The sequence below is a fragment of the Bos indicus genome, chromosome 1 (assembly GCF_029378745.1).
Source record: "Bos indicus isolate NIAB-ARS_2022 breed Sahiwal x Tharparkar chromosome 1, NIAB-ARS_B.indTharparkar_mat_pri_1.0, whole genome shotgun sequence".
NCBI classification, from domain to species: domain Eukaryota; kingdom Metazoa; phylum Chordata; class Mammalia; order Artiodactyla; family Bovidae; genus Bos; species Bos indicus.
In genome coordinates this window covers 149,297,851-149,315,347 of record NC_091760.1, presented here as the reverse complement: position 1 = coordinate 149,315,347, position 17,497 = coordinate 149,297,851, and the positions used below count along the sequence as shown (strand labels likewise).

The 17,497-nt window shown below is 50.2% G+C and overlaps 1 protein-coding gene across 3 annotated transcripts in view; it reads right to left on the bottom strand.

Annotated features, from left to right (window-relative positions):
- The window catches only part of SIM2 (SIM bHLH transcription factor 2), a 53,169-nt gene extending 36,004 nt beyond the window's left edge, over positions 1-17,165 (bottom strand). For all 3 annotated transcript variants that reach the window (XM_070796784.1, XM_070796781.1, XM_070796783.1), the window contains exons 1-3: positions 16,840-17,165; positions 8,304-8,386; positions 5,218-5,307 (exon numbers count right to left, since the gene is read on the bottom strand). In XM_070796784.1, the coding sequence (XP_070652885.1) occupies positions 5,218-5,307; positions 8,304-8,386; positions 16,840-17,014 (348 nt within the window). In that variant the 5' untranslated portion in view covers positions 17,015-17,165. The remainder of the gene's footprint in view (positions 1-5,217; positions 5,308-8,303; positions 8,387-16,839) is intronic.
- Positions 17,166-17,497: the final 332 nt, after the last annotated feature.

The window sequence follows — 17,497 nt, the reverse complement described above, 5'->3', positions numbered from 1 at the left end:
CTAAGGACCCCGAGCTCCCAGTGCAGGGGGCCTGGGTTCAATTTCCTGATGGGGAGCTAGATCCCACATGCTTCAACTAAAGATCCTGCATGCCGCAACTAAGACCCAACACAGCCACAGATATTAAAAAAAAAGACAAGAACCTACTCTGTGCCAAGTTTTATTTTTAAAAAGTTAGTACATGACTTCATTAAAAATAAAAGAGTAAAAATGAAATATCCTTCTTTTAAGTCAGTCCTGTTAATCTTTTAAAAGTTTAAACAAACCAGCAACACTCAAGTCAGCTGTTTCCTGAGGGCAGCCCTAGAGATTCTGTCAGGTGGGGAATAATGGAGGCTAATCAATAAGAAAGCTATTTTTTTCTTTAAAGGATTCACAATTCCAGTGGCTTATTTTTAAAAATGAAAAAATAAATAGCGTGTGTGTGTGTGTGTGTGTGTGTGTGTGTTAGCCTATCATTTCTCCCTTAACCTGGGTTTTTAGAGAAAAATGACAACTCTGGTTTGCTTGGAGTTTGCTTTTAGAAAAACTAACTGATGTCTTTGTAGAGAAACATCTTCATACATTTGCAAAAGGACTTGCATCTGGGCTCACAGGGATTTGATTTGTGTTTTAATCCCCAAAGTAGCTTCATCTGTTCCCAAAGAGCCTGTTCTCATCGCATGCCTTTGGAGAATGAGAATAGTGCAGTCCATGAATGAAAAAGCTTGGTTTTCTGTACACTCAGGTTCGTGATAAACCTCTAAGGCTGTCTAGGAAGTAAAACAGTCTTCAAATCACGGAAATGTTTTTAAAGAACAAATTTGGGAATGATAAAACAGTGCTGACCTTGACTCAAAATTATGGTTGACATGGTGTTTCCTGTATTGAGATATCTATTCGTGCTTTTGAATGTTGAAAGAAATGTGACTACCTCACCAGAAAAAAAAGAAAATTATGGTTGTCTCTATAAAACTCCCAGCTCTCATACATCAACCTTATTAAAACAGACCCTCAATGTGATATTTTAGTATTTGTAAAACCCAGCTAACTACAAAATGAATTGCTTTCCTTCTAAGAGCTTTTTTATGTTTTGCTGAATAGCTTTTCTTCCTGCCAAGAGAACTGCATATGATAAATACAGCTCTAAATGGATATATTCTGGGTCGGAGGGGAAACTCACCCAGTACTCTGGAAATACACATTGCTCTGCTTTGGGTGTTTTGCTGACTATGGTAAATTAAGCATTTTAAAATAAAATGGTTTGGGTTTCAGAGTTCAAGTTATGTCAACAAACATTAAACGCTGTTCTTTCTCTTTATTTCAAAAGTGAAAGGATTAAGTCTTATGGCTCCAAACAACGCCATGGTTATTTTTACAGTTGTGCTTCCGGCCACACTCTCAAATATTACATTTTCCTTTATGTAGCTCGTGAACGGCTATTTCATACATATTTATATTATGTGAGAATGCATGTTAGGTACCTAGATGTTACATACCATATGCAACTTTGGTAAGGAAATTTAAACCTCAAGGATACTTTAAAATGTTTGAAGAAATACACAGCATGTATGCAAGGCTTTTTTCCTGCTTCAAATGTAAGTTAATTAATCAAAAAACCGTGAAACTAAATCATTTAATAAACTTGGCGGATAAGGAGTGCTTCCTCAACTCTACCTCTTCCAAGCAGATGTAAGTTTGTCTTCACGAATTACTTTGGATTATGAGTGTGGCATATACCAAATAGAATTTCAAGTCGAAGCCTGACTTTTTCCCCCAACACTTGAATTATGGGCTGAGGAGATAATTTGAATTTGGGGGTCCTCTCTGTCATTTTTTTGGTACCAAAGTCTGAAAGCAAGGATGGCCACATTTACTAATTCAAAAGCAAAAATAAATGAATAAACTCTGCCAAATGAAGTAGACTTACTCCAGTATGTGCTTTTAAAAAAGTTTAATAAAGGGCTTTGAACTGGGATGGGTTTATTAACACATAAAGAATCATTTTTATACTCTCAGATAATTCAGTTATTTAGATAGTGTAGATTAAAGAAAACAAAACACTTTGCTACGAATTATCACACAATTATGGCAAACCTAGGAGTTTATATTTCCTAGGAGCTGCTAACATAGATTTTAACCCCCAAATTAAGGTGAAAGAGTCATTACTTAAAGAAAAATTATTATTGAGAGTAACTGAAACTTCTGGGAACACAGAGGGCATAGTGTAAATATAAGCTATTATCACCCTTATTCATCAGAAAACCTTTTTAAAAGGTTACTCTTGACTAGTGGGTAAAATTTTATCAACACTTTTATCTCTGGTGATTTAAAAAATCTTGAGGCCTATTTTAAGTTTTCATGTTTGATATATTTGTCTGAGTTGTTACCACTAATAAAAATAATCCAAAAGGTGCAAACATTTTTTTAAAGAGAAGTTGGGTGTTTGACATTATTTTCAATACCTTATTTTACTATTTAAGAAGACATAAAAAAATACACTTTGTGATTCGGCCTAGGTTTCCTTCTGCAGAGTTAATCGTGACCAGGAGGTAGATTTGAGGGGAAAGTTTGTTGTTGCTTATTTAAACAGTTCACCATGAAACACTCCCCAGACGTCGCCGGGAAAGTGTTTTTGTAGCTGGAGGCTGACACTGGGATAGTCCCGCCAGGAGATCAGAAAAAAATCAGCCAGGCTCAGAGACGGTCAGTTTGACTTACTTGAAATGGACACTTCTCTGGGCAACATACAGACAAAAGGCATCTCTACAGCTTTCTTGGAAAATGGTAGCGTGTAACTCCCTCCCCTTTCAAAATTATGATATACAAACTTTTATGTCTGCGTTATGACTGAGAGGAAATATAGTTTAAATTGTGATTCTGATTAGATTTCCATTTGTGGCGTTTATCATGAACACGAGCTGTATATGTTACCTAGCCAGTATTTTGGTCATTTTTAATTATCGTGTTCAAAAACAATCATTTTTATTTCCCATATGAAAAGAGAAAAATGACAGAAGGATATAGGATGCCAGACAGAACAGCCTGATGGGATGAACTGGAATGCCCTGGTATGTACACTGGTAGAGCCTTTTGATGTGTCAGGACATTTCCCATGACTAAGTATCCCTAATATGTGCCCACCAAAGGATGCTAATTGAAGTGCAGTTCTAGCTGTGATACTGCTTGGCTTTGTGTAGCTCCCTATAGTTTATAAATCACACAAGATGGGCCTTTGGTATGATTTTCACCGTGATTCTAAAGAAGCGGTACAGTAGGCGTTGCTTTCTTATTTAAATTATGGTTCAGAGAGATTAACTGCCAACCCTTATCAGACAATGAAAACCATACAACTAAATGCATTTCCTTTTTTGCTTTGGCTGCTAGGGAGCTCAGATCTGAATTTAATGTTCAGTTAAAGTGATTCTAACCAGTTTAAAGTATATTTGGCCAATCATTTTAAAAGTATGTGAAATGGGTGGGGGTGGGAAGGAGGTTCAAGGGGGAGGTGACGTGTACACTTATGGCTGATTCACGTTACATGGCAAAAATCAGCACAACACTGTAAAGCAATTATTCTCCAATTAAAAATAAATTTTTAAAAAGTATGCGAAACGTTTTGTCTTGTTTGTGACATTATTATAAGGCTAATCAAAAGTTATTGTAAGTTACATTTAAAAAGTTAAGAAATCTGAAAAAAAAAAAAGAAATCTGATCAAGGGCACTCAGCCACAGATCAAGTCAGGAGTAGAAACCAGGCTGGGTCCAACTAAAGGGTCTTAAATAATTCTAACCATTCAGAGATTAATAAGGTGAAAATTCAGAGAATAACAACCCTAGAAAAGATAAAAAGAGAAAACTTCATATTTCCGATAGTGTTTCCCATTCTACCAGTACACTAATCCCATGAGTCACATAGGTCAAAGAGTCAAAAACCTTATTAAATCTTATCTGGGAGGCCTGGTATCATAAAAGAAGAGAAGAGGAAGAGAACAGAAAATACTGGACAATTTTAATATGTGATTCATTTTAGAAGACTCTGCAGAAGAAATATACAGGCACAGAAACCCCCTTGGACCTGGCTAAGGATGTACATCCACTGGGAAAGAAGGCTGTAAACAAATGGAAAGTTTAAGAAACATCTTGGCAGAAGAAAAAAAAAGAATATACCAGATGCAGTTTTCCAAATTGGTAATTCTGTTTTTCAATGAGAAAACTCAAGCCACTTTAATTGGCATGTTTTACTTTGGCTTAACTACAGGAGGAGAGTGGTGCAACACAGATTATTCATCTGCCTCCTGGGAGCCTATTTCCTGTATCTAATTAATTCTGGTGTGTCTTCAGTTGTAATGAAAAAAAGCACTCCGATCACTCACAATGTAAAGAAATATTTAGCCCCTACATGTATTAAACAGTGTGACTCTTAGAACCATGATCCAGGCTTGTTAAATCAGAAATGTGAATGGGCAACCATCAGTAGACTCCCCCGTAATCCAGACTGGCCACAGCCCAGAAAGCAGCCAAATCCTCCACCAAACCCTTGGCTTGACGGGGATAGATAAAACCGAGTGCCCCTCTCTCCTCTAGGGAATGACCTCCTTTTTAGAAGATGGCTCCAGGAAAATCGGTAATATTCAAATGTTCTAAAGAAACCAGGACCTTGCTGTGCAAAAAAACAGTAGTAAACTGAGTTTTATGAGTTTCTATCACAAGCATATAAAATGCTTTACTGAAACGACCACTGAACTGGAAAAACTCAGGAAAAATTACCCTGAATTCCATGTGAACACTCATAAATCTACCCCCCTTTTCTCTCTCCCCAAAGCACATTCTGCATAAAATCCACGTTCTACATCAGCTTGCCTCTTTCTTTCATAGCAACTCACAATACCACATGTAGACCATCAAGCGTGCCCTGAAAAATCTCCCTTTGTGAAGTTCTTGTTAGTGGCAGGGAGCTTTACAGTATAAGCAGAGTCCAGGCGAACAGACAAAGCTGACTGTTGCAAAGATATTACTAGGCATTAGCCCCAAAGGAAAAAGAAAGTGGAAAAGTGAAATGTAACACGGAGAAGAAAAACCTAGCCTGTCGGCGGGAAAAAAAAGAACGATTTTGCAATTTTGGATTAGGTTCATACACAAAAGCAGAATCTTGGACAGACTCATTTTCAAGGCTGTCAAGATCCGCCAACGCTTAATTTATTATTTTAATTGTACATAAAATTAGATGATACCCACCTGGGACAAGCCTAAATGTACAGAAGCTGTTTCCGAAATATACATGATTTTGCCATCAGATGCTACCACAAAAACAAATCCATCCAAAGTCTGTAAAAGAAAAAGCATCAGGGTAAGAGACGATAGGTTAGAGTTAAAGCTGGTCATCATACGGTCACTGGGATGGAGCAATGTATAAAATATTATAATCAACGTATACGGTTAAACGTAAAAGAGGAGCCCTGGAGCCGTGAGACAGACGTTAGGTTTCGTTCCCCAGCCAGGCTCTCAAATACTTTTAAAGGACTTTAAAAACAGCCTTACATCTACATCACAAAAATCATGCAAAACATTTGAGAATTCCTATCAAGCTCAGTTTAAACGTAGTAGCTTTATTGTTGGGGTTATTTTAGCACTTAGCACAAATCCGGAGTTCTATGGTACTTAGGGGAAAATCTACCACTGTATAGACCATTTTATGTCATAATTGGCAGCCGTTTAAACCACTAGAACATATGCTTTATTTGCCACAATTTTCTAGTTATCCCTAAGTACCATTTGAATAATAAATTCTGAACCCTCCCACTCCCCAGAAAATAAAAGAAAATACCCAGTTATTTTTAACAGACTATGTCTACAGAATTAATTATTTAGAATTTGCAAGAGATCAAACGACCTTTGCAAAATTCAGGGAGAAGAAGGATCAATTTCTGAACAATTAAAACCACCCAAAGGATATTCTGATTTTTGCCAAAGCTGGCTAGCCCTCAAAAAAATAAAGTAAAATTATAAGATGTAATTAAGTCAAATGAAAGGTAATGATTGCATTTATGTGTGGCTAGGATAAAGGGACTAAATTATTTTTGAAAAAGGAAACTGCATTTTATTTACCCATTCATATTTTAGATCCAGAACCAAAGAAAAGCAATAAAGTTGGTGAAAGACCCATACAACCCACAACGTCGCCCCCATAAAAAATATTCCAAATTAATTTCTGGCCACAAATTCTATTTTTACAGCATGTAATTGAAACCAGATTACCTTTGGTTTTTCTAAATCCGCCCCCTCTTTGGAGGGGGGGTTGCCTAAAAAAGAATATAGAAGTGAAACTTGAAAGATATCCTTACACTCGGCTGTCTCAAATACAGTTTTGCTGCAAAAACTTCTTTGCCAACTGAACTATCATTAACTTTCCTTGTGCTGAGGTTGAAATCAACACCTTGATCAAGAGCCGACTTTCATGTTTCTAAATCAGCTACGAAATATTTCACCAACTAAACTCTTTTTCAAAGATATGAACTAGCAATTTCTAAAGTTATCACCATGTTCGCCCATTTTGCATGCTTAACTCCAAAAATCACGAAATGAAATAATAGCGGCTGTATGAGGAAAAGAAAAAAAGTTGTATCATAATTAAATTCTGAACGTTGCCAGTAGTAGCTTAAAAAATAATACTCTTAATGGAAAATGTTGGTTCTGCCTTCAGAGCTGCAAATGACCTAATGCGTTTGCATGTATATTAACTGCAAAGCCGCCCATCCACAGACACACTTCGGAATTAAATAAATGTACAGTGGAGAAACTTGGCTTTGACTTTGCCGCCAGGTTTTCAGTGGCGCTCCTTGGCACTTAGTTGTCCCTGATATTAGTGTCCCTTGTAATATGAAGGAGCATCAAGCACGCAAAATACCGCGCGCGGCGCTGGACATGAGCGTGGAGGCAGCGCGCAGGGGAAAGGGCTCCAACAGCGCCATTCCCGGGCGGGCTCGCGCACCGCTGGCTCTATGTTGGAAACGCCTCGGGTTTCAAACATATCCCGGGAGCTTCTCTTCCCCAGCGCGTGCGTTTAAAAAAAAAAAAAAATCACACTAGGGCATCTGGGGGCAAAAGAGTTTTGAACAGATCTGCTTTTTCGAAGCGCGGACCCAAGTCCCTGAGTTTCGAAGCCAACTTTTTTTTTTTTTTTTTTAAGAAAACACAAAATAGAAGGAGGAAATGCAAAATAGCTCTCGGTAGGCATTTTTCGGTGGCAGAGACAAATGACGGGAGGGGGGAATGAATCGGGTCGTTGATGAGGCTCTGTAAAGGGCATTTGAAAGACTCTGAGACACCAGGACTTGCTGTCCCCACCTAGCGCCAGCCCCGGACTTGGAAGTGGCCGGTCGTGCGCCTGGTCACTCTGCCCCGGCCCCAGACACCGCGGGGGGGAAACCCGAGGTCAGGGCGGTTTAACAGCCCCTGGCTGAATGGCTGCGGGCTGGGGGCGCTAAGCGGCGGACCACAGACCAAGTCAGGGCTTCCTCGGTAAGCCAGGGGCGCCGCACCATGTCCTGAGCTGCCCCCACTTAAGAGCTGGACCACTCGGGTGGAACAAGGCTCCGCCCGGTGTGGTGTGACCTCAGGCCTGCGGCTTAACCTTTCTGTGCCTCGACTGCTTCCTCTGAAAAAAATGCAGTTAAAAATAGAACACACTTCTAAGCGAAGAGATGATATAGTAGATTTAGAATAGAATCTGGGCCCGGCAGTGAACCGGCCCTCTGCCGTCAACTGCTGAGATTCAGTTATGGATGCTGTCTCGACTGCAACTTCTCCAGACACACACCCAAGCATCAAGCACTTCATTGCTCCCTCTCTCTGGCTTGGAGTGTCCTTGGGCCTTCCTTCTCTGGCTCCAGAGCCTGGCACGGTGTCAGGCACAGAGCAAGCGCTCCAAAACAGTGTACTGAGGAAAATCAGGTTGTAGAGGACTTCACCCTTCCCCTAGGTCTCAAGGGCTAGAGAGTCCTGGGGGCAGGAATTGAAAGGAGGCTAGGTGTGGGGTTCATGGGGGGGCCAACCCGAGGTTGCACTGGCTGTGCAGAACCCACATGGGGCCCTGGAGTCCTCCTCCCCAGAAGAGGAGTTATGGGGAGTCTATTGGCCCGAAGTCTGATCATTGTTGTCCTCTTCAGCCTGGGGGTTGGTCAATGGACCCTCCAGAGGCTCCCTGAGAAGGGAGCCCCCTCCAAGACTGGCGTGGCAGGTCGGAAGGGAGGCCCCATGGGGCGCAGGGCCTTGGGGGGCACAGTGCTTCAGCTCCCCCTCCCCTTGCGTGGCGACCCCACTACCTGCAGCAAGTGCGATCCCAGCTCCTTGGCGACACCGTCCAGGGGCCCCGCGCGGCTGGGCTGTCCCCACGCGTCTCCTAAACCTGGACGGGAACCAAAGCAAACCGGTAAACGGCAGCACCCAGCCAGCGACCTCCGCCCCCAGGGCCCGCCCCCAGTCACCCCTTCCTTGGCCTTCGATCAAAAAGAAAAGAGGGCAGAGGAGAAATTCCCACAGAGGCCTCCAGGTCCAAGGCCACCTGGCCCGTAGGCAGCTCCTCTGGGTCGCCCGGAGGCTCACCGCTCTGAAATTGCTGTTTTATTTGACATGCCACAAGGTAATCTAATCTCCTTTGAAATCGGCCATCCTCCTATCCAAATGGGGATATGGATTCAACCAGTAAATATTACCTCCAAAGGTACCTCCTTTCTCCCTCCCCTGCGAAGCTGGCACCTATGTATTTTCCCAAAGACAGAGCAGCCCACACTTAGAGCCCTGGCCATCTTAGAGGCGGCTTTTCTGGTTTTTTTAAAAAAATCTTTTTCAATCTCCTGGAATCCTCCCAACTCCCTGACTTTTCAGCAACCCCCTCACAGGCCCCAGAAGCACTGACCTTCTTCCAATCCAGGAGCCCCAACCTGGAAAGGGGTTCCCTGGGGGCTTCCCCAAGGTGAACTCCTAACTCCCCAGCAGCTGGGGGCGGGGCAGGGGATGGCCTGAGGGCCGGGAGGGCGGTGTATATACTAGACAGACCTGGGAAGTGTTTGTTATCACACAATCGGGGTCTTGCAGCCCCTCCGCTTAACAGTCCCCCAAAGCTTCCGGTGGCTCCCCACAACCTCTGGGAAGGCCACTGGAGTTGCAGAAAGTGCACCAGGGGAAAGGCAGCCCTGCTCAGCAGAATACCCTTCTCGAGTGCCCTCGGCTCAGCCGCTGTGACCCCGGGGGCTTCCAGGCTTTCTCTGCAGGAAGCAGGAAAGCCCGGTGAGATTGCAGCGCTAAGTGCCAGCTCAGAGGGACCCCCAAGCCGCTCCCTGGAGTCCTTCCTGCCGGTGGCCTGGCCTGAAACCCTCCAGCGATCGCCGAGGCTGGTGCCGATGTGACGTGGCGAAGGCCGGTCACCGCTGTCCTAGAACCCCACTCCCTCCCACCTAAACTGCGACCTTACAAGATGAGCTGGGGTCTTGTCTCTGGGTCAGAGGGCGTCCCCTTCCTCCAGGGCAGACTGGCCCCCTGGCTGCAGCTCCCGGGAGTGTGGGCCCGACCCAGGCCAGAGCGAATCCGAGGACCACTCCCAGGACAGTCCCCCTGAGTGGTGCGCAGGCACTTGGGTCTCCCCGCTGTCCCTGCGGGGCACCAGGAGCACCGCAGCTTCTGGAACTTTCAATCCCAGCAGGCAGAAAACGCACCCCCCCCCCCAGTGCCTGGGTGCTGCAGGGCCCAGAGCACCTCCAGGCCCAGGGTCCCCCAGAGACGCTGGAGACCCCTCTACCGGCCAATTCTACCAAGCAACTAAGAAAGGTATGGCCTTTATGTCTCCTTGGAGGTTTATCCTGATCTCCCCATAAGGAATTGGTTCATTTCCGCATAGCCCGATCTCCCAAATACCATCACCACTCCCACCCAACTCCCCAGACCCCACCTCAGAGTGGAATGGGGTGTCTCTTTAACCTCAGGAAACCCCCGTCGACCCCATCCCCAAGGATGACCACGGTGACCACAGTACAGGGCCATCGGTAGGGCCTTCCTCCCCAAGACCCGAGAGCCTGCTGGTGCTGGCATTTACTTCCTTTAACCAGAAATGGAAAGAACCAACATTTGAAGTCCTTGGGGGTTTAAATCAAAAAAAAAGTGTAATCAGGGTCCAGGAATTCTGATGTCCGCCAGTCGGCAAACGCAGCTGCTAAACTGTCCTTTAGCCCGCTCCTGGTCCTGTTCCCCGGTCTGGGCCAGGCCACCTCTGCCTGGCTCTCTGTGGACAGTGGGCACAGTCCCTGGCCCTCACTCCTCAGAACGCCTGGGTCTGAGAGACGTGGGGAAATCTGCACCTTTGGGAATGAGCCCCCCACACCAGACTCCCTGGGTCTCCCCAAAGCCTTCCAGCCTCACACACCAAAGTGCACTGGCTACACAGGCCAACTTTCTGTGTAATTCAAATAGCTGGATACATCAGCAGAGCCTGTCCTCTTATTATAACGTTTCCTACGATTTCTCGGTTTCTCCACGTCTTTGCTTTGCCAGAGGAGATTTGGACCTGGCATGACGGGGTGGGCGGTGGGAGGCTCTCCTCGAACTTCCCTGCCCCCAGGCCACCTCACAGGGTGATGGGGCTGCCAGCTCTTCCATTAGAAACCGCTGTGCGCGAGGCCTTTTCCCTGGGCCCATAAAAATCTACTTTGGGCTGGATGCAGAGACTAAAGAAGGTAAGGTTTGTAACCAAAAAAAAAAATCATCTCGTTACCATAAAGCCATATATACTCCTGAAAAAGTGAGGTGCTGGATATGTGGTCTTTATTTGGATCTGACAAAAAGCTTCGTTTGTTAGAAAAATGAGGGAAGAGTGTAAGAAAAGGCTGGGCTGAGCTCCTCCAGGTTTATGTCGTTGGCGGTCTGTCTTGCCTGATTCTGGGAAATCCCTGCAACCATACCAATGACTGGAGCAAATGGGGTTCCCAACCTGGCCTGTGGTTTCCAACCAGGGTTTGGGGTCCGAGTGCCCTACGTGTGTCGGCAGCGGGGGGCACTGTCTGATGCTGGGAATCTAGATGGCTAGGCCATTTTGGGGGGGGGGCGGTCAGCCACAAGGTCACAGGGAAAGGGAGACAGGTATCCCCTTTCTCCCCCTGCCTCCAAAGATCTGTGGGTGACCTTGTACCCACACTCAGCGGGCTATTTGGTTTCAACCCTGCCAGGCCCAGCCTGCCAGTGTTAGTCATTAGTCGCTCAGTCTTGTGTGACTCTTTGTGACCCCATGGACTGCAGCCCGCCAAGCTCCTCTGTCCATGGGATTTCCCAGGCAAGAATACTAAAGTGGGTTGCCATTTCCTTCTCCAGGGGATCTTCCCAATCCAGGGACTGAACCCTGGTCTCCTGCATTGCAGGCAGATTTTTTTTTTTTTTTTTTTTTTTTTACCATCTGAGCCACTTGGCAAGCCCGCCACAGAAGCTACCTAAATATGGTCTCTCCTCTCTGGGTGCTCAGGTAGTCAGTCAACATACAACTTTTGAAAAGGCACCAGCTGTGCCTGGGTGCAGGTCATAGGCCATAAACATCAGATCACATAAGTAAGTGGATTCCTTGCTGAGGCGGGAGACTGGAGGGGTTCCCTCGCAGAGGGATCGGGTCTCACCCTCTCAGATGAAGGGACACACACGTGGAGACCCAAAGGAGGCAGTTGGATCTGCTCCTCTGGATCCAGGAGCAGAACCCACTGTATTCAGTGACAAATAAATGGGTCCAGACTTGGATAAGAACTTCCTGACCGACGGTGATTCTCACAGTTCCCCCAGCGCAACCTTGGGTACCGAAAATGGGGGTAATTCAGTTCTTTCCCAGCCTTGGAATGGTTCACTGTCACTGGGCTCCCTGAAAATCCAGGCCCTAGAACTCTCTTCCAAACCAACAGCTGCACAGCGGAGGAGAGTGGGTATTGAGGGGAGCGCTTGGTAGAGAGGTCCCAGAGCCTGGCTCTGGGTCGGGGTAGGGGAAGGGGGGCTTCCAGCCTGTCCTACTTGGCCAAGAGTCAGCGTTGTACCTCGTTCAGACCATAGACAACTGGAAGCGACCAGCGACCTTGAACCTTGTCTGATGTCTACCCTTGAAGGATGGGGGGTGGTAAGGCCTCATGGCCAGCGCATGCCCCGCCAGGCTTCTGAGTGCGCACCCCGGAGCCCCCCAGCCGTTCTAGAGCACTGGTCAACCCCTCAGAGGTGAATCTGAGCGCCCCCAACCACCTGGGCCCTGCATCTCTGGTGTTCCCATCACCCGCCGGAGTCTCCTGCTCTGTGAGCGTCCTCTCCCAGACCTCGAGCACATCCTGGCAAACTTCCAAGTAGAGATCGAGAGAGAGGGTTGTAAAAACCCACTTTCTTCTAAAAAAATATGTCTACTTAAAAAAAAAAAAAACAAAAAAAAACACCCTACACTATTTCGGGCTGCAGTAGAGAAAGGCCTTGGATCTGTGACCCCAGGTCAGTTTAGGGCGTGTTTCTCCTTACCAAAGCCTCTAAATCAAAGCGTTTCCATCCCCAGCAACTGTTTCTAGGACGTCCCCCACCCCAACCCTCCCCTTGGCACTCAGGTGTGGCGGGGCTGGGTGGGCGGGAAAGGTTCTGCCTGAACCCAAACCCAGACAAATCCGGCCACTGGAATAACACAGGCCTCCAACCCCACTTAACTGTGCGTGTGACAAGCTCACTTCTCTGGAGTAAAAGGTTGTCACGTGTGCTGTGGTCCCTGCCTCTCTCATGCGCTCACACCTGTCTGGGGTCTTGGGGGGCGGGTGGTGGGAGGAGGGTCTCTGTTCTCTCCCCATAACCAGCCTGTTTCCAGCTCCGCTCCTCAACTGGGGACGTGAAGCCAGTCTCTTCTGCAAGAGTTTCTGGACAAGTGTCCAGAAGGAGGCCACTCCCTGGGAACCCCGGCTCCAGGGAAGGGGGCCTAACCCTGGTGACTGGCCACCCCAAGCTCTCCCAGCTCCGACCCCAGCCTCCCCAGGCCCAGCACGGATCACCAAACAGCGGAATACATCCTGCCTAGCGTGGTCACACGCAGTGATGGCCCACCCGAGGTACTTCTGTGTTTCCAAAGCCACCCCCCTTCCCCTGAAGGGAAGGGCACAGTGATAACAGGCCAGGTAGACCCTGCTCCCTGGGAGCACCTGGCCTTCCCACCCACTAAGCTTTTGATTCTGAGTCCCTGCCAAAGCCGGCCTGGCTCCCTTGCCCTCTTGCCTGCCCATTTACCTCACCACTTCTCAGCTTGCAGTTAAAGGGGAAGAACTGGTGGGGACCCCGAAAACCACTCCTCTTCCAACTCCAGGCGGTGGGTCCCAGAAGTCTGCCCAGTAGGGCCGACAGCATTCAAGCCACATATGGCTGGGGCGGGGGAAGGCAGCAAGCTCATGGGAAGGATGCAGACTGGAGGAGGAACACCTCCACCTGCTTGGCCTGCCTCCTCACACCCCAGCATCCCAGGAACCTTGCGCAGCCATGGAGTTGCTGATGGGCCCATTTTACAGACAAGAAGACCAAGGCCCAGCAGGGCAGCCCGACAGCGTCGAGCCTTGGACCGGCTGTCTGGGCTGCCAGCACCGTCCAGCTTGCAGACTGGCCTCCCCTGGGAGTGTCTACCTGGTTCCAGTTGCCTCCCCCTGTCCCCATGCTGGGGTGTCTCCTCTTTCTCTCCTTCCACCCTGCGGTCTCAGGATGAACAGAACTGAGGCCCGGCGGCCTCTCCAGTACTGGCCTCCGTGCCCGCAGCGGGCACCACCTGCCTGGTCCTCGCCAGGTCAAAGGGGATCTGGGGAAAGCCCGTCCCGCTCTGGCCTCAATTTCCTCAAATGCAAAGCGTTAGTCTGAGGATCCCCGTGGTTCCTTCAGCCTGTGCTATTCATGTGCTAACTCCCTTAGTCCTAATGTGGTCTCTAGATTTTTCTTCACCTGGGGATCCCGCCTGCTCCCAGGCCACCCAACAGCGAGGGTGTTTCCGTATCTTTCCATTTGCCCTGAGACCTGGAGCAGATCCTGGAGCTCCCACCACGTCGCAGGACTGGGGTGGTCCTGAAACCTCACTAAAGCCTGCCTCGAGACCCCTCTCGGTTCCACCAGCCCCCATCGCAACCCCGTACCACCTCCCAGCGGTCCCTCCGGAACACCTTAAATTGATTTCGGGTGCTACTTCCGAACTCCCCGCCCTTCTGAGCTACCGGAGAGGGGAACCAGTCATTTTGCACAGTTGAGGTCTTTCTAAACTCATCCTTTTCTCTGCCCTAGGCACCCCTCCAGTCCCAGACTCACTTGGGGTTGGGGTGGGGTGTAGTGTCGCCACCAGAGCAGCAGGGCCCAGTCTCTGAGCCCAGGGAGGAGTCCCCCAGGCTGCCGCCCACGAGGCAGGCCAGGACCCCAGCATCATCACTGCTGGACCGCTGGGGTAGACCTCCTCCTGCTCCCCATTTTGGATGAACTGGGACCCCCCATAGGTCCAGTACTATTTACCAAACTCTAGGACCAAACTGCAATCCCCGACCCCTCCTGGAGTTCCAATCTGGATGGTCCCCCCCCACCCCCGCCCCAACACCTCCAGGAGATGCACAGATCACTAGGAACAAAACACCAGGGCCTGTGCTCAGGGGCCAGACCGCAGCCCACCCATCCCTGCAGCCAGCTCTACGCTCCGTCGTCTCAGTCCTGTCCGACTCTTCTGTGACCCCACGGACTGCAGCCCGCCAGGCTCCTCTGTCCATAGGATTTTCCCTGGCAAGAATCCTGGAGTGGGTTGCCATGCCCTCCTCCAGGGGATCTTCCCAACCTGAGGGATCAAACTCCAGTCTCCTGCATTGGCAGGTGGGTTCTTTATCTCGTTCAGCCTCAGGGCCAAGACATTCTGGGCCCCAAGGCCTGGAGACTTGCTTGCCAGAGCTGAAACCTGCAGCCTTAGTTGAAGTACTTGCAGCAGCAGTCCACCCACCAGTTCCCAATTTGTAACCTGCTTTCCTGGAAATCGCCAAACAATGAATGGCCTGCAAGTTAGCCCCTTTCTCCGAACCTCTAACTCAGTTCTGACTTGCTTGAAAATCATTTAACCTTGGGACGGGAGAGGAGGCTTCCGGCCCGTCTGGACTCCGCACCTGCTTTGTAGCATGCGGATTACTGATCGGCTCACTATGGCAAACCAGTTGCCATCCCTCCTCCCTGGGTTGGAAGGAGACTCGGCTTTTACAAAACCGAATTCTCCTCTAACTTTCACTGAAACTTCAGCAGGCGAGGAATCATCTCTACTTCGGTGGAAGATGGACAAGATGAGTGATCACTACCCGCCGGCCACTGAAGCTCCCAAAGGGAGGAGTTGAGTTGAGTTGGGGGCCTCTGGGTGGGGGGGTTGGTGGGAAAGGAAAAGAACTTTCCCTTCTAAGAGCTTGGGGTTCTGGCGGTCAGGTCTCACGGGCTCCTGATCCTGGCAGAAACGCGCCAGTCGGCTGCACGGCGCAGCTGGAAGGCACAGGGCGCCCGCCGGCGGGGACAGGCCACCGCTTCCAGTCCTCTGGGCTCTGCGTCCTGCGTGGTGCTGGGCTCCAAGCCGCCTGCTGCGGAGCCGGAGGACAGGCCCTCCGCACTCCACGCAGGAGGCGGTGTGAAAGGCAGCTTAAGACCCAGAGACGATGCCAAACAGCAGGCTCAGGGGCACCCACCATACAAAGGTCGGGTTTACCGACTTCAGGTCGATCACCTGGCCTGGAACCGCCTTAACAGAGGTGCTCTTTGCTGGAGGGACACCTGTCGCGACGCTGCCTCGATCCTTTCCTGTGCCCTGTGGCCGAAGGCATCTCCCTAGTCCTGGCGGAGCTCTTGGGACACCGAGGCCTGCAGGTCTCTGTGGGGGTTGTGCCCCTCAGACTCCAGAGCAGAGTCTCAGACAAGGGTCCTAATCCCTTCTGCCAGGCCGCAGCCCCTGTGGCTGGGCACAGAGACGCCAGAAAGGCATCGGTTCAGATTTACAGGGACGCCAAAAGGGCCGCTGCGGTGATCAGGCCTCTTCCAGCCCAGAGGTGCCCGCGACGCACCCACAGGCCGGTTGGGGCAGGGAGTGCCCTGCCCAGTGGACCACCATGTCTGATCACGGAGGGCCTGCCAGGACTGGAGGGTCCTGGTGACCCTTGACCACCAGGGCACCTGCCCCTCCTGGGCTTGTTAATTCCAATCTAGAAAAGAAGACTGCTCAGGCCCGCCTGCCACTTCCAAACGAACCACCTCCCTCTGTCTCTCCTGCCTCATCTGGGCTCACCTCCTTGAGCGGGGTCTCTCCCACCCTGACCTCTGGAATCCCAGCACCGAGAAAGCTCAGCAGAGAACAGACAACCGGGGAGGCCCGAGTCTGAGCCCCAGGCTCCCCAGGTGCTCTGCTGGGAGCTCGGCCTGCAGGGCCTCCCGGTATGTACTCCAGTCTCTCCCAGCTGCGACCAGCAAACACCCTTCAGTTCCCGCCGGGGTACACTGCCCTTCCCCCTTCACGCAAAGAGAAGTAAAAAAGAAAAAATAAAAGAGGAGTTAAAGAAACGAAGAAGGGAAAGAGGAAAGGAAAGAAGGCCAGGCTGGACTCGCACACTCATGCAGCGATTCCTGGTTCGTCCCTCTCCAGTCCGGGGCCAGAGGATGGTGTGGTAGTCTGCGCACCAGGCCCCTGGCCCCTCAACTCCAGGAGGAGCCGAAGTTCCCCTCGGCGACCTCCGCCAGATGTTCCGGCAGCGGCCCGGGAAACTAAAGCCGCCCCTCCGGGAGAGCTCCGGCTCCGGTTTGGGCCTCCTAGAGCTCCCGGCCGCCCACCTGCGGGCCTCTCACCTTCGGGAAAGACGGCGCGCATCTTCAGGTAGCTCGTGGTGAGTCGGATGATGGACGCCTTGTCCAACTGCGAGGTGATGGCCGATGGTAGCGGGAGCAGCTTGGCCAGCTCGTAAAACTCGCCATTTTCCTTCTCCCTCCTGGTCTTGGCCGCATTCTTGGACTTCTCCTTCATCGCGCCTCGGCTCCGGGCATATTAGACCCGGCGGTGCTCCAGGCCCGCGGAGCCGCGCTCCGGCTGCAGCGGCGGCGATGGGGAAGGGGGCGCGGGATACCTGGCAGTGGGGGTCGGGGGCGCCGGCCGCGCCAGCAGGTGCGTGGGGCCGACCCGGGGGACACCGGGGCGCCTCTCTGCAGCCGCGCGGGCCGGGAGGTCGGCGCAACCCGGCGGCGCCGCCCCGCGCTCCGCCCGCCGCCGCCGCCGCCCCGGGGCGCAGCCTCCTCCGGGCCGAACTGTCCCGCGGCGAACCGGAGCCCCGGCTCCCGCTCGCTTCGGCCGCACTCTGCCTTCCTTCCCTCTCGTTTCCCTGGGCCGCGCGGGCTTTCCTTCCAGGGCTGGAGAGTGGCCGGCGAGGAAGCGGCGGTGCTGTGCTTTTAGTCCTTGACAGAGTGTTTGTACCCGCTGCCGCGAGGCCCCTCCGGACTGGAGGGCGGCACG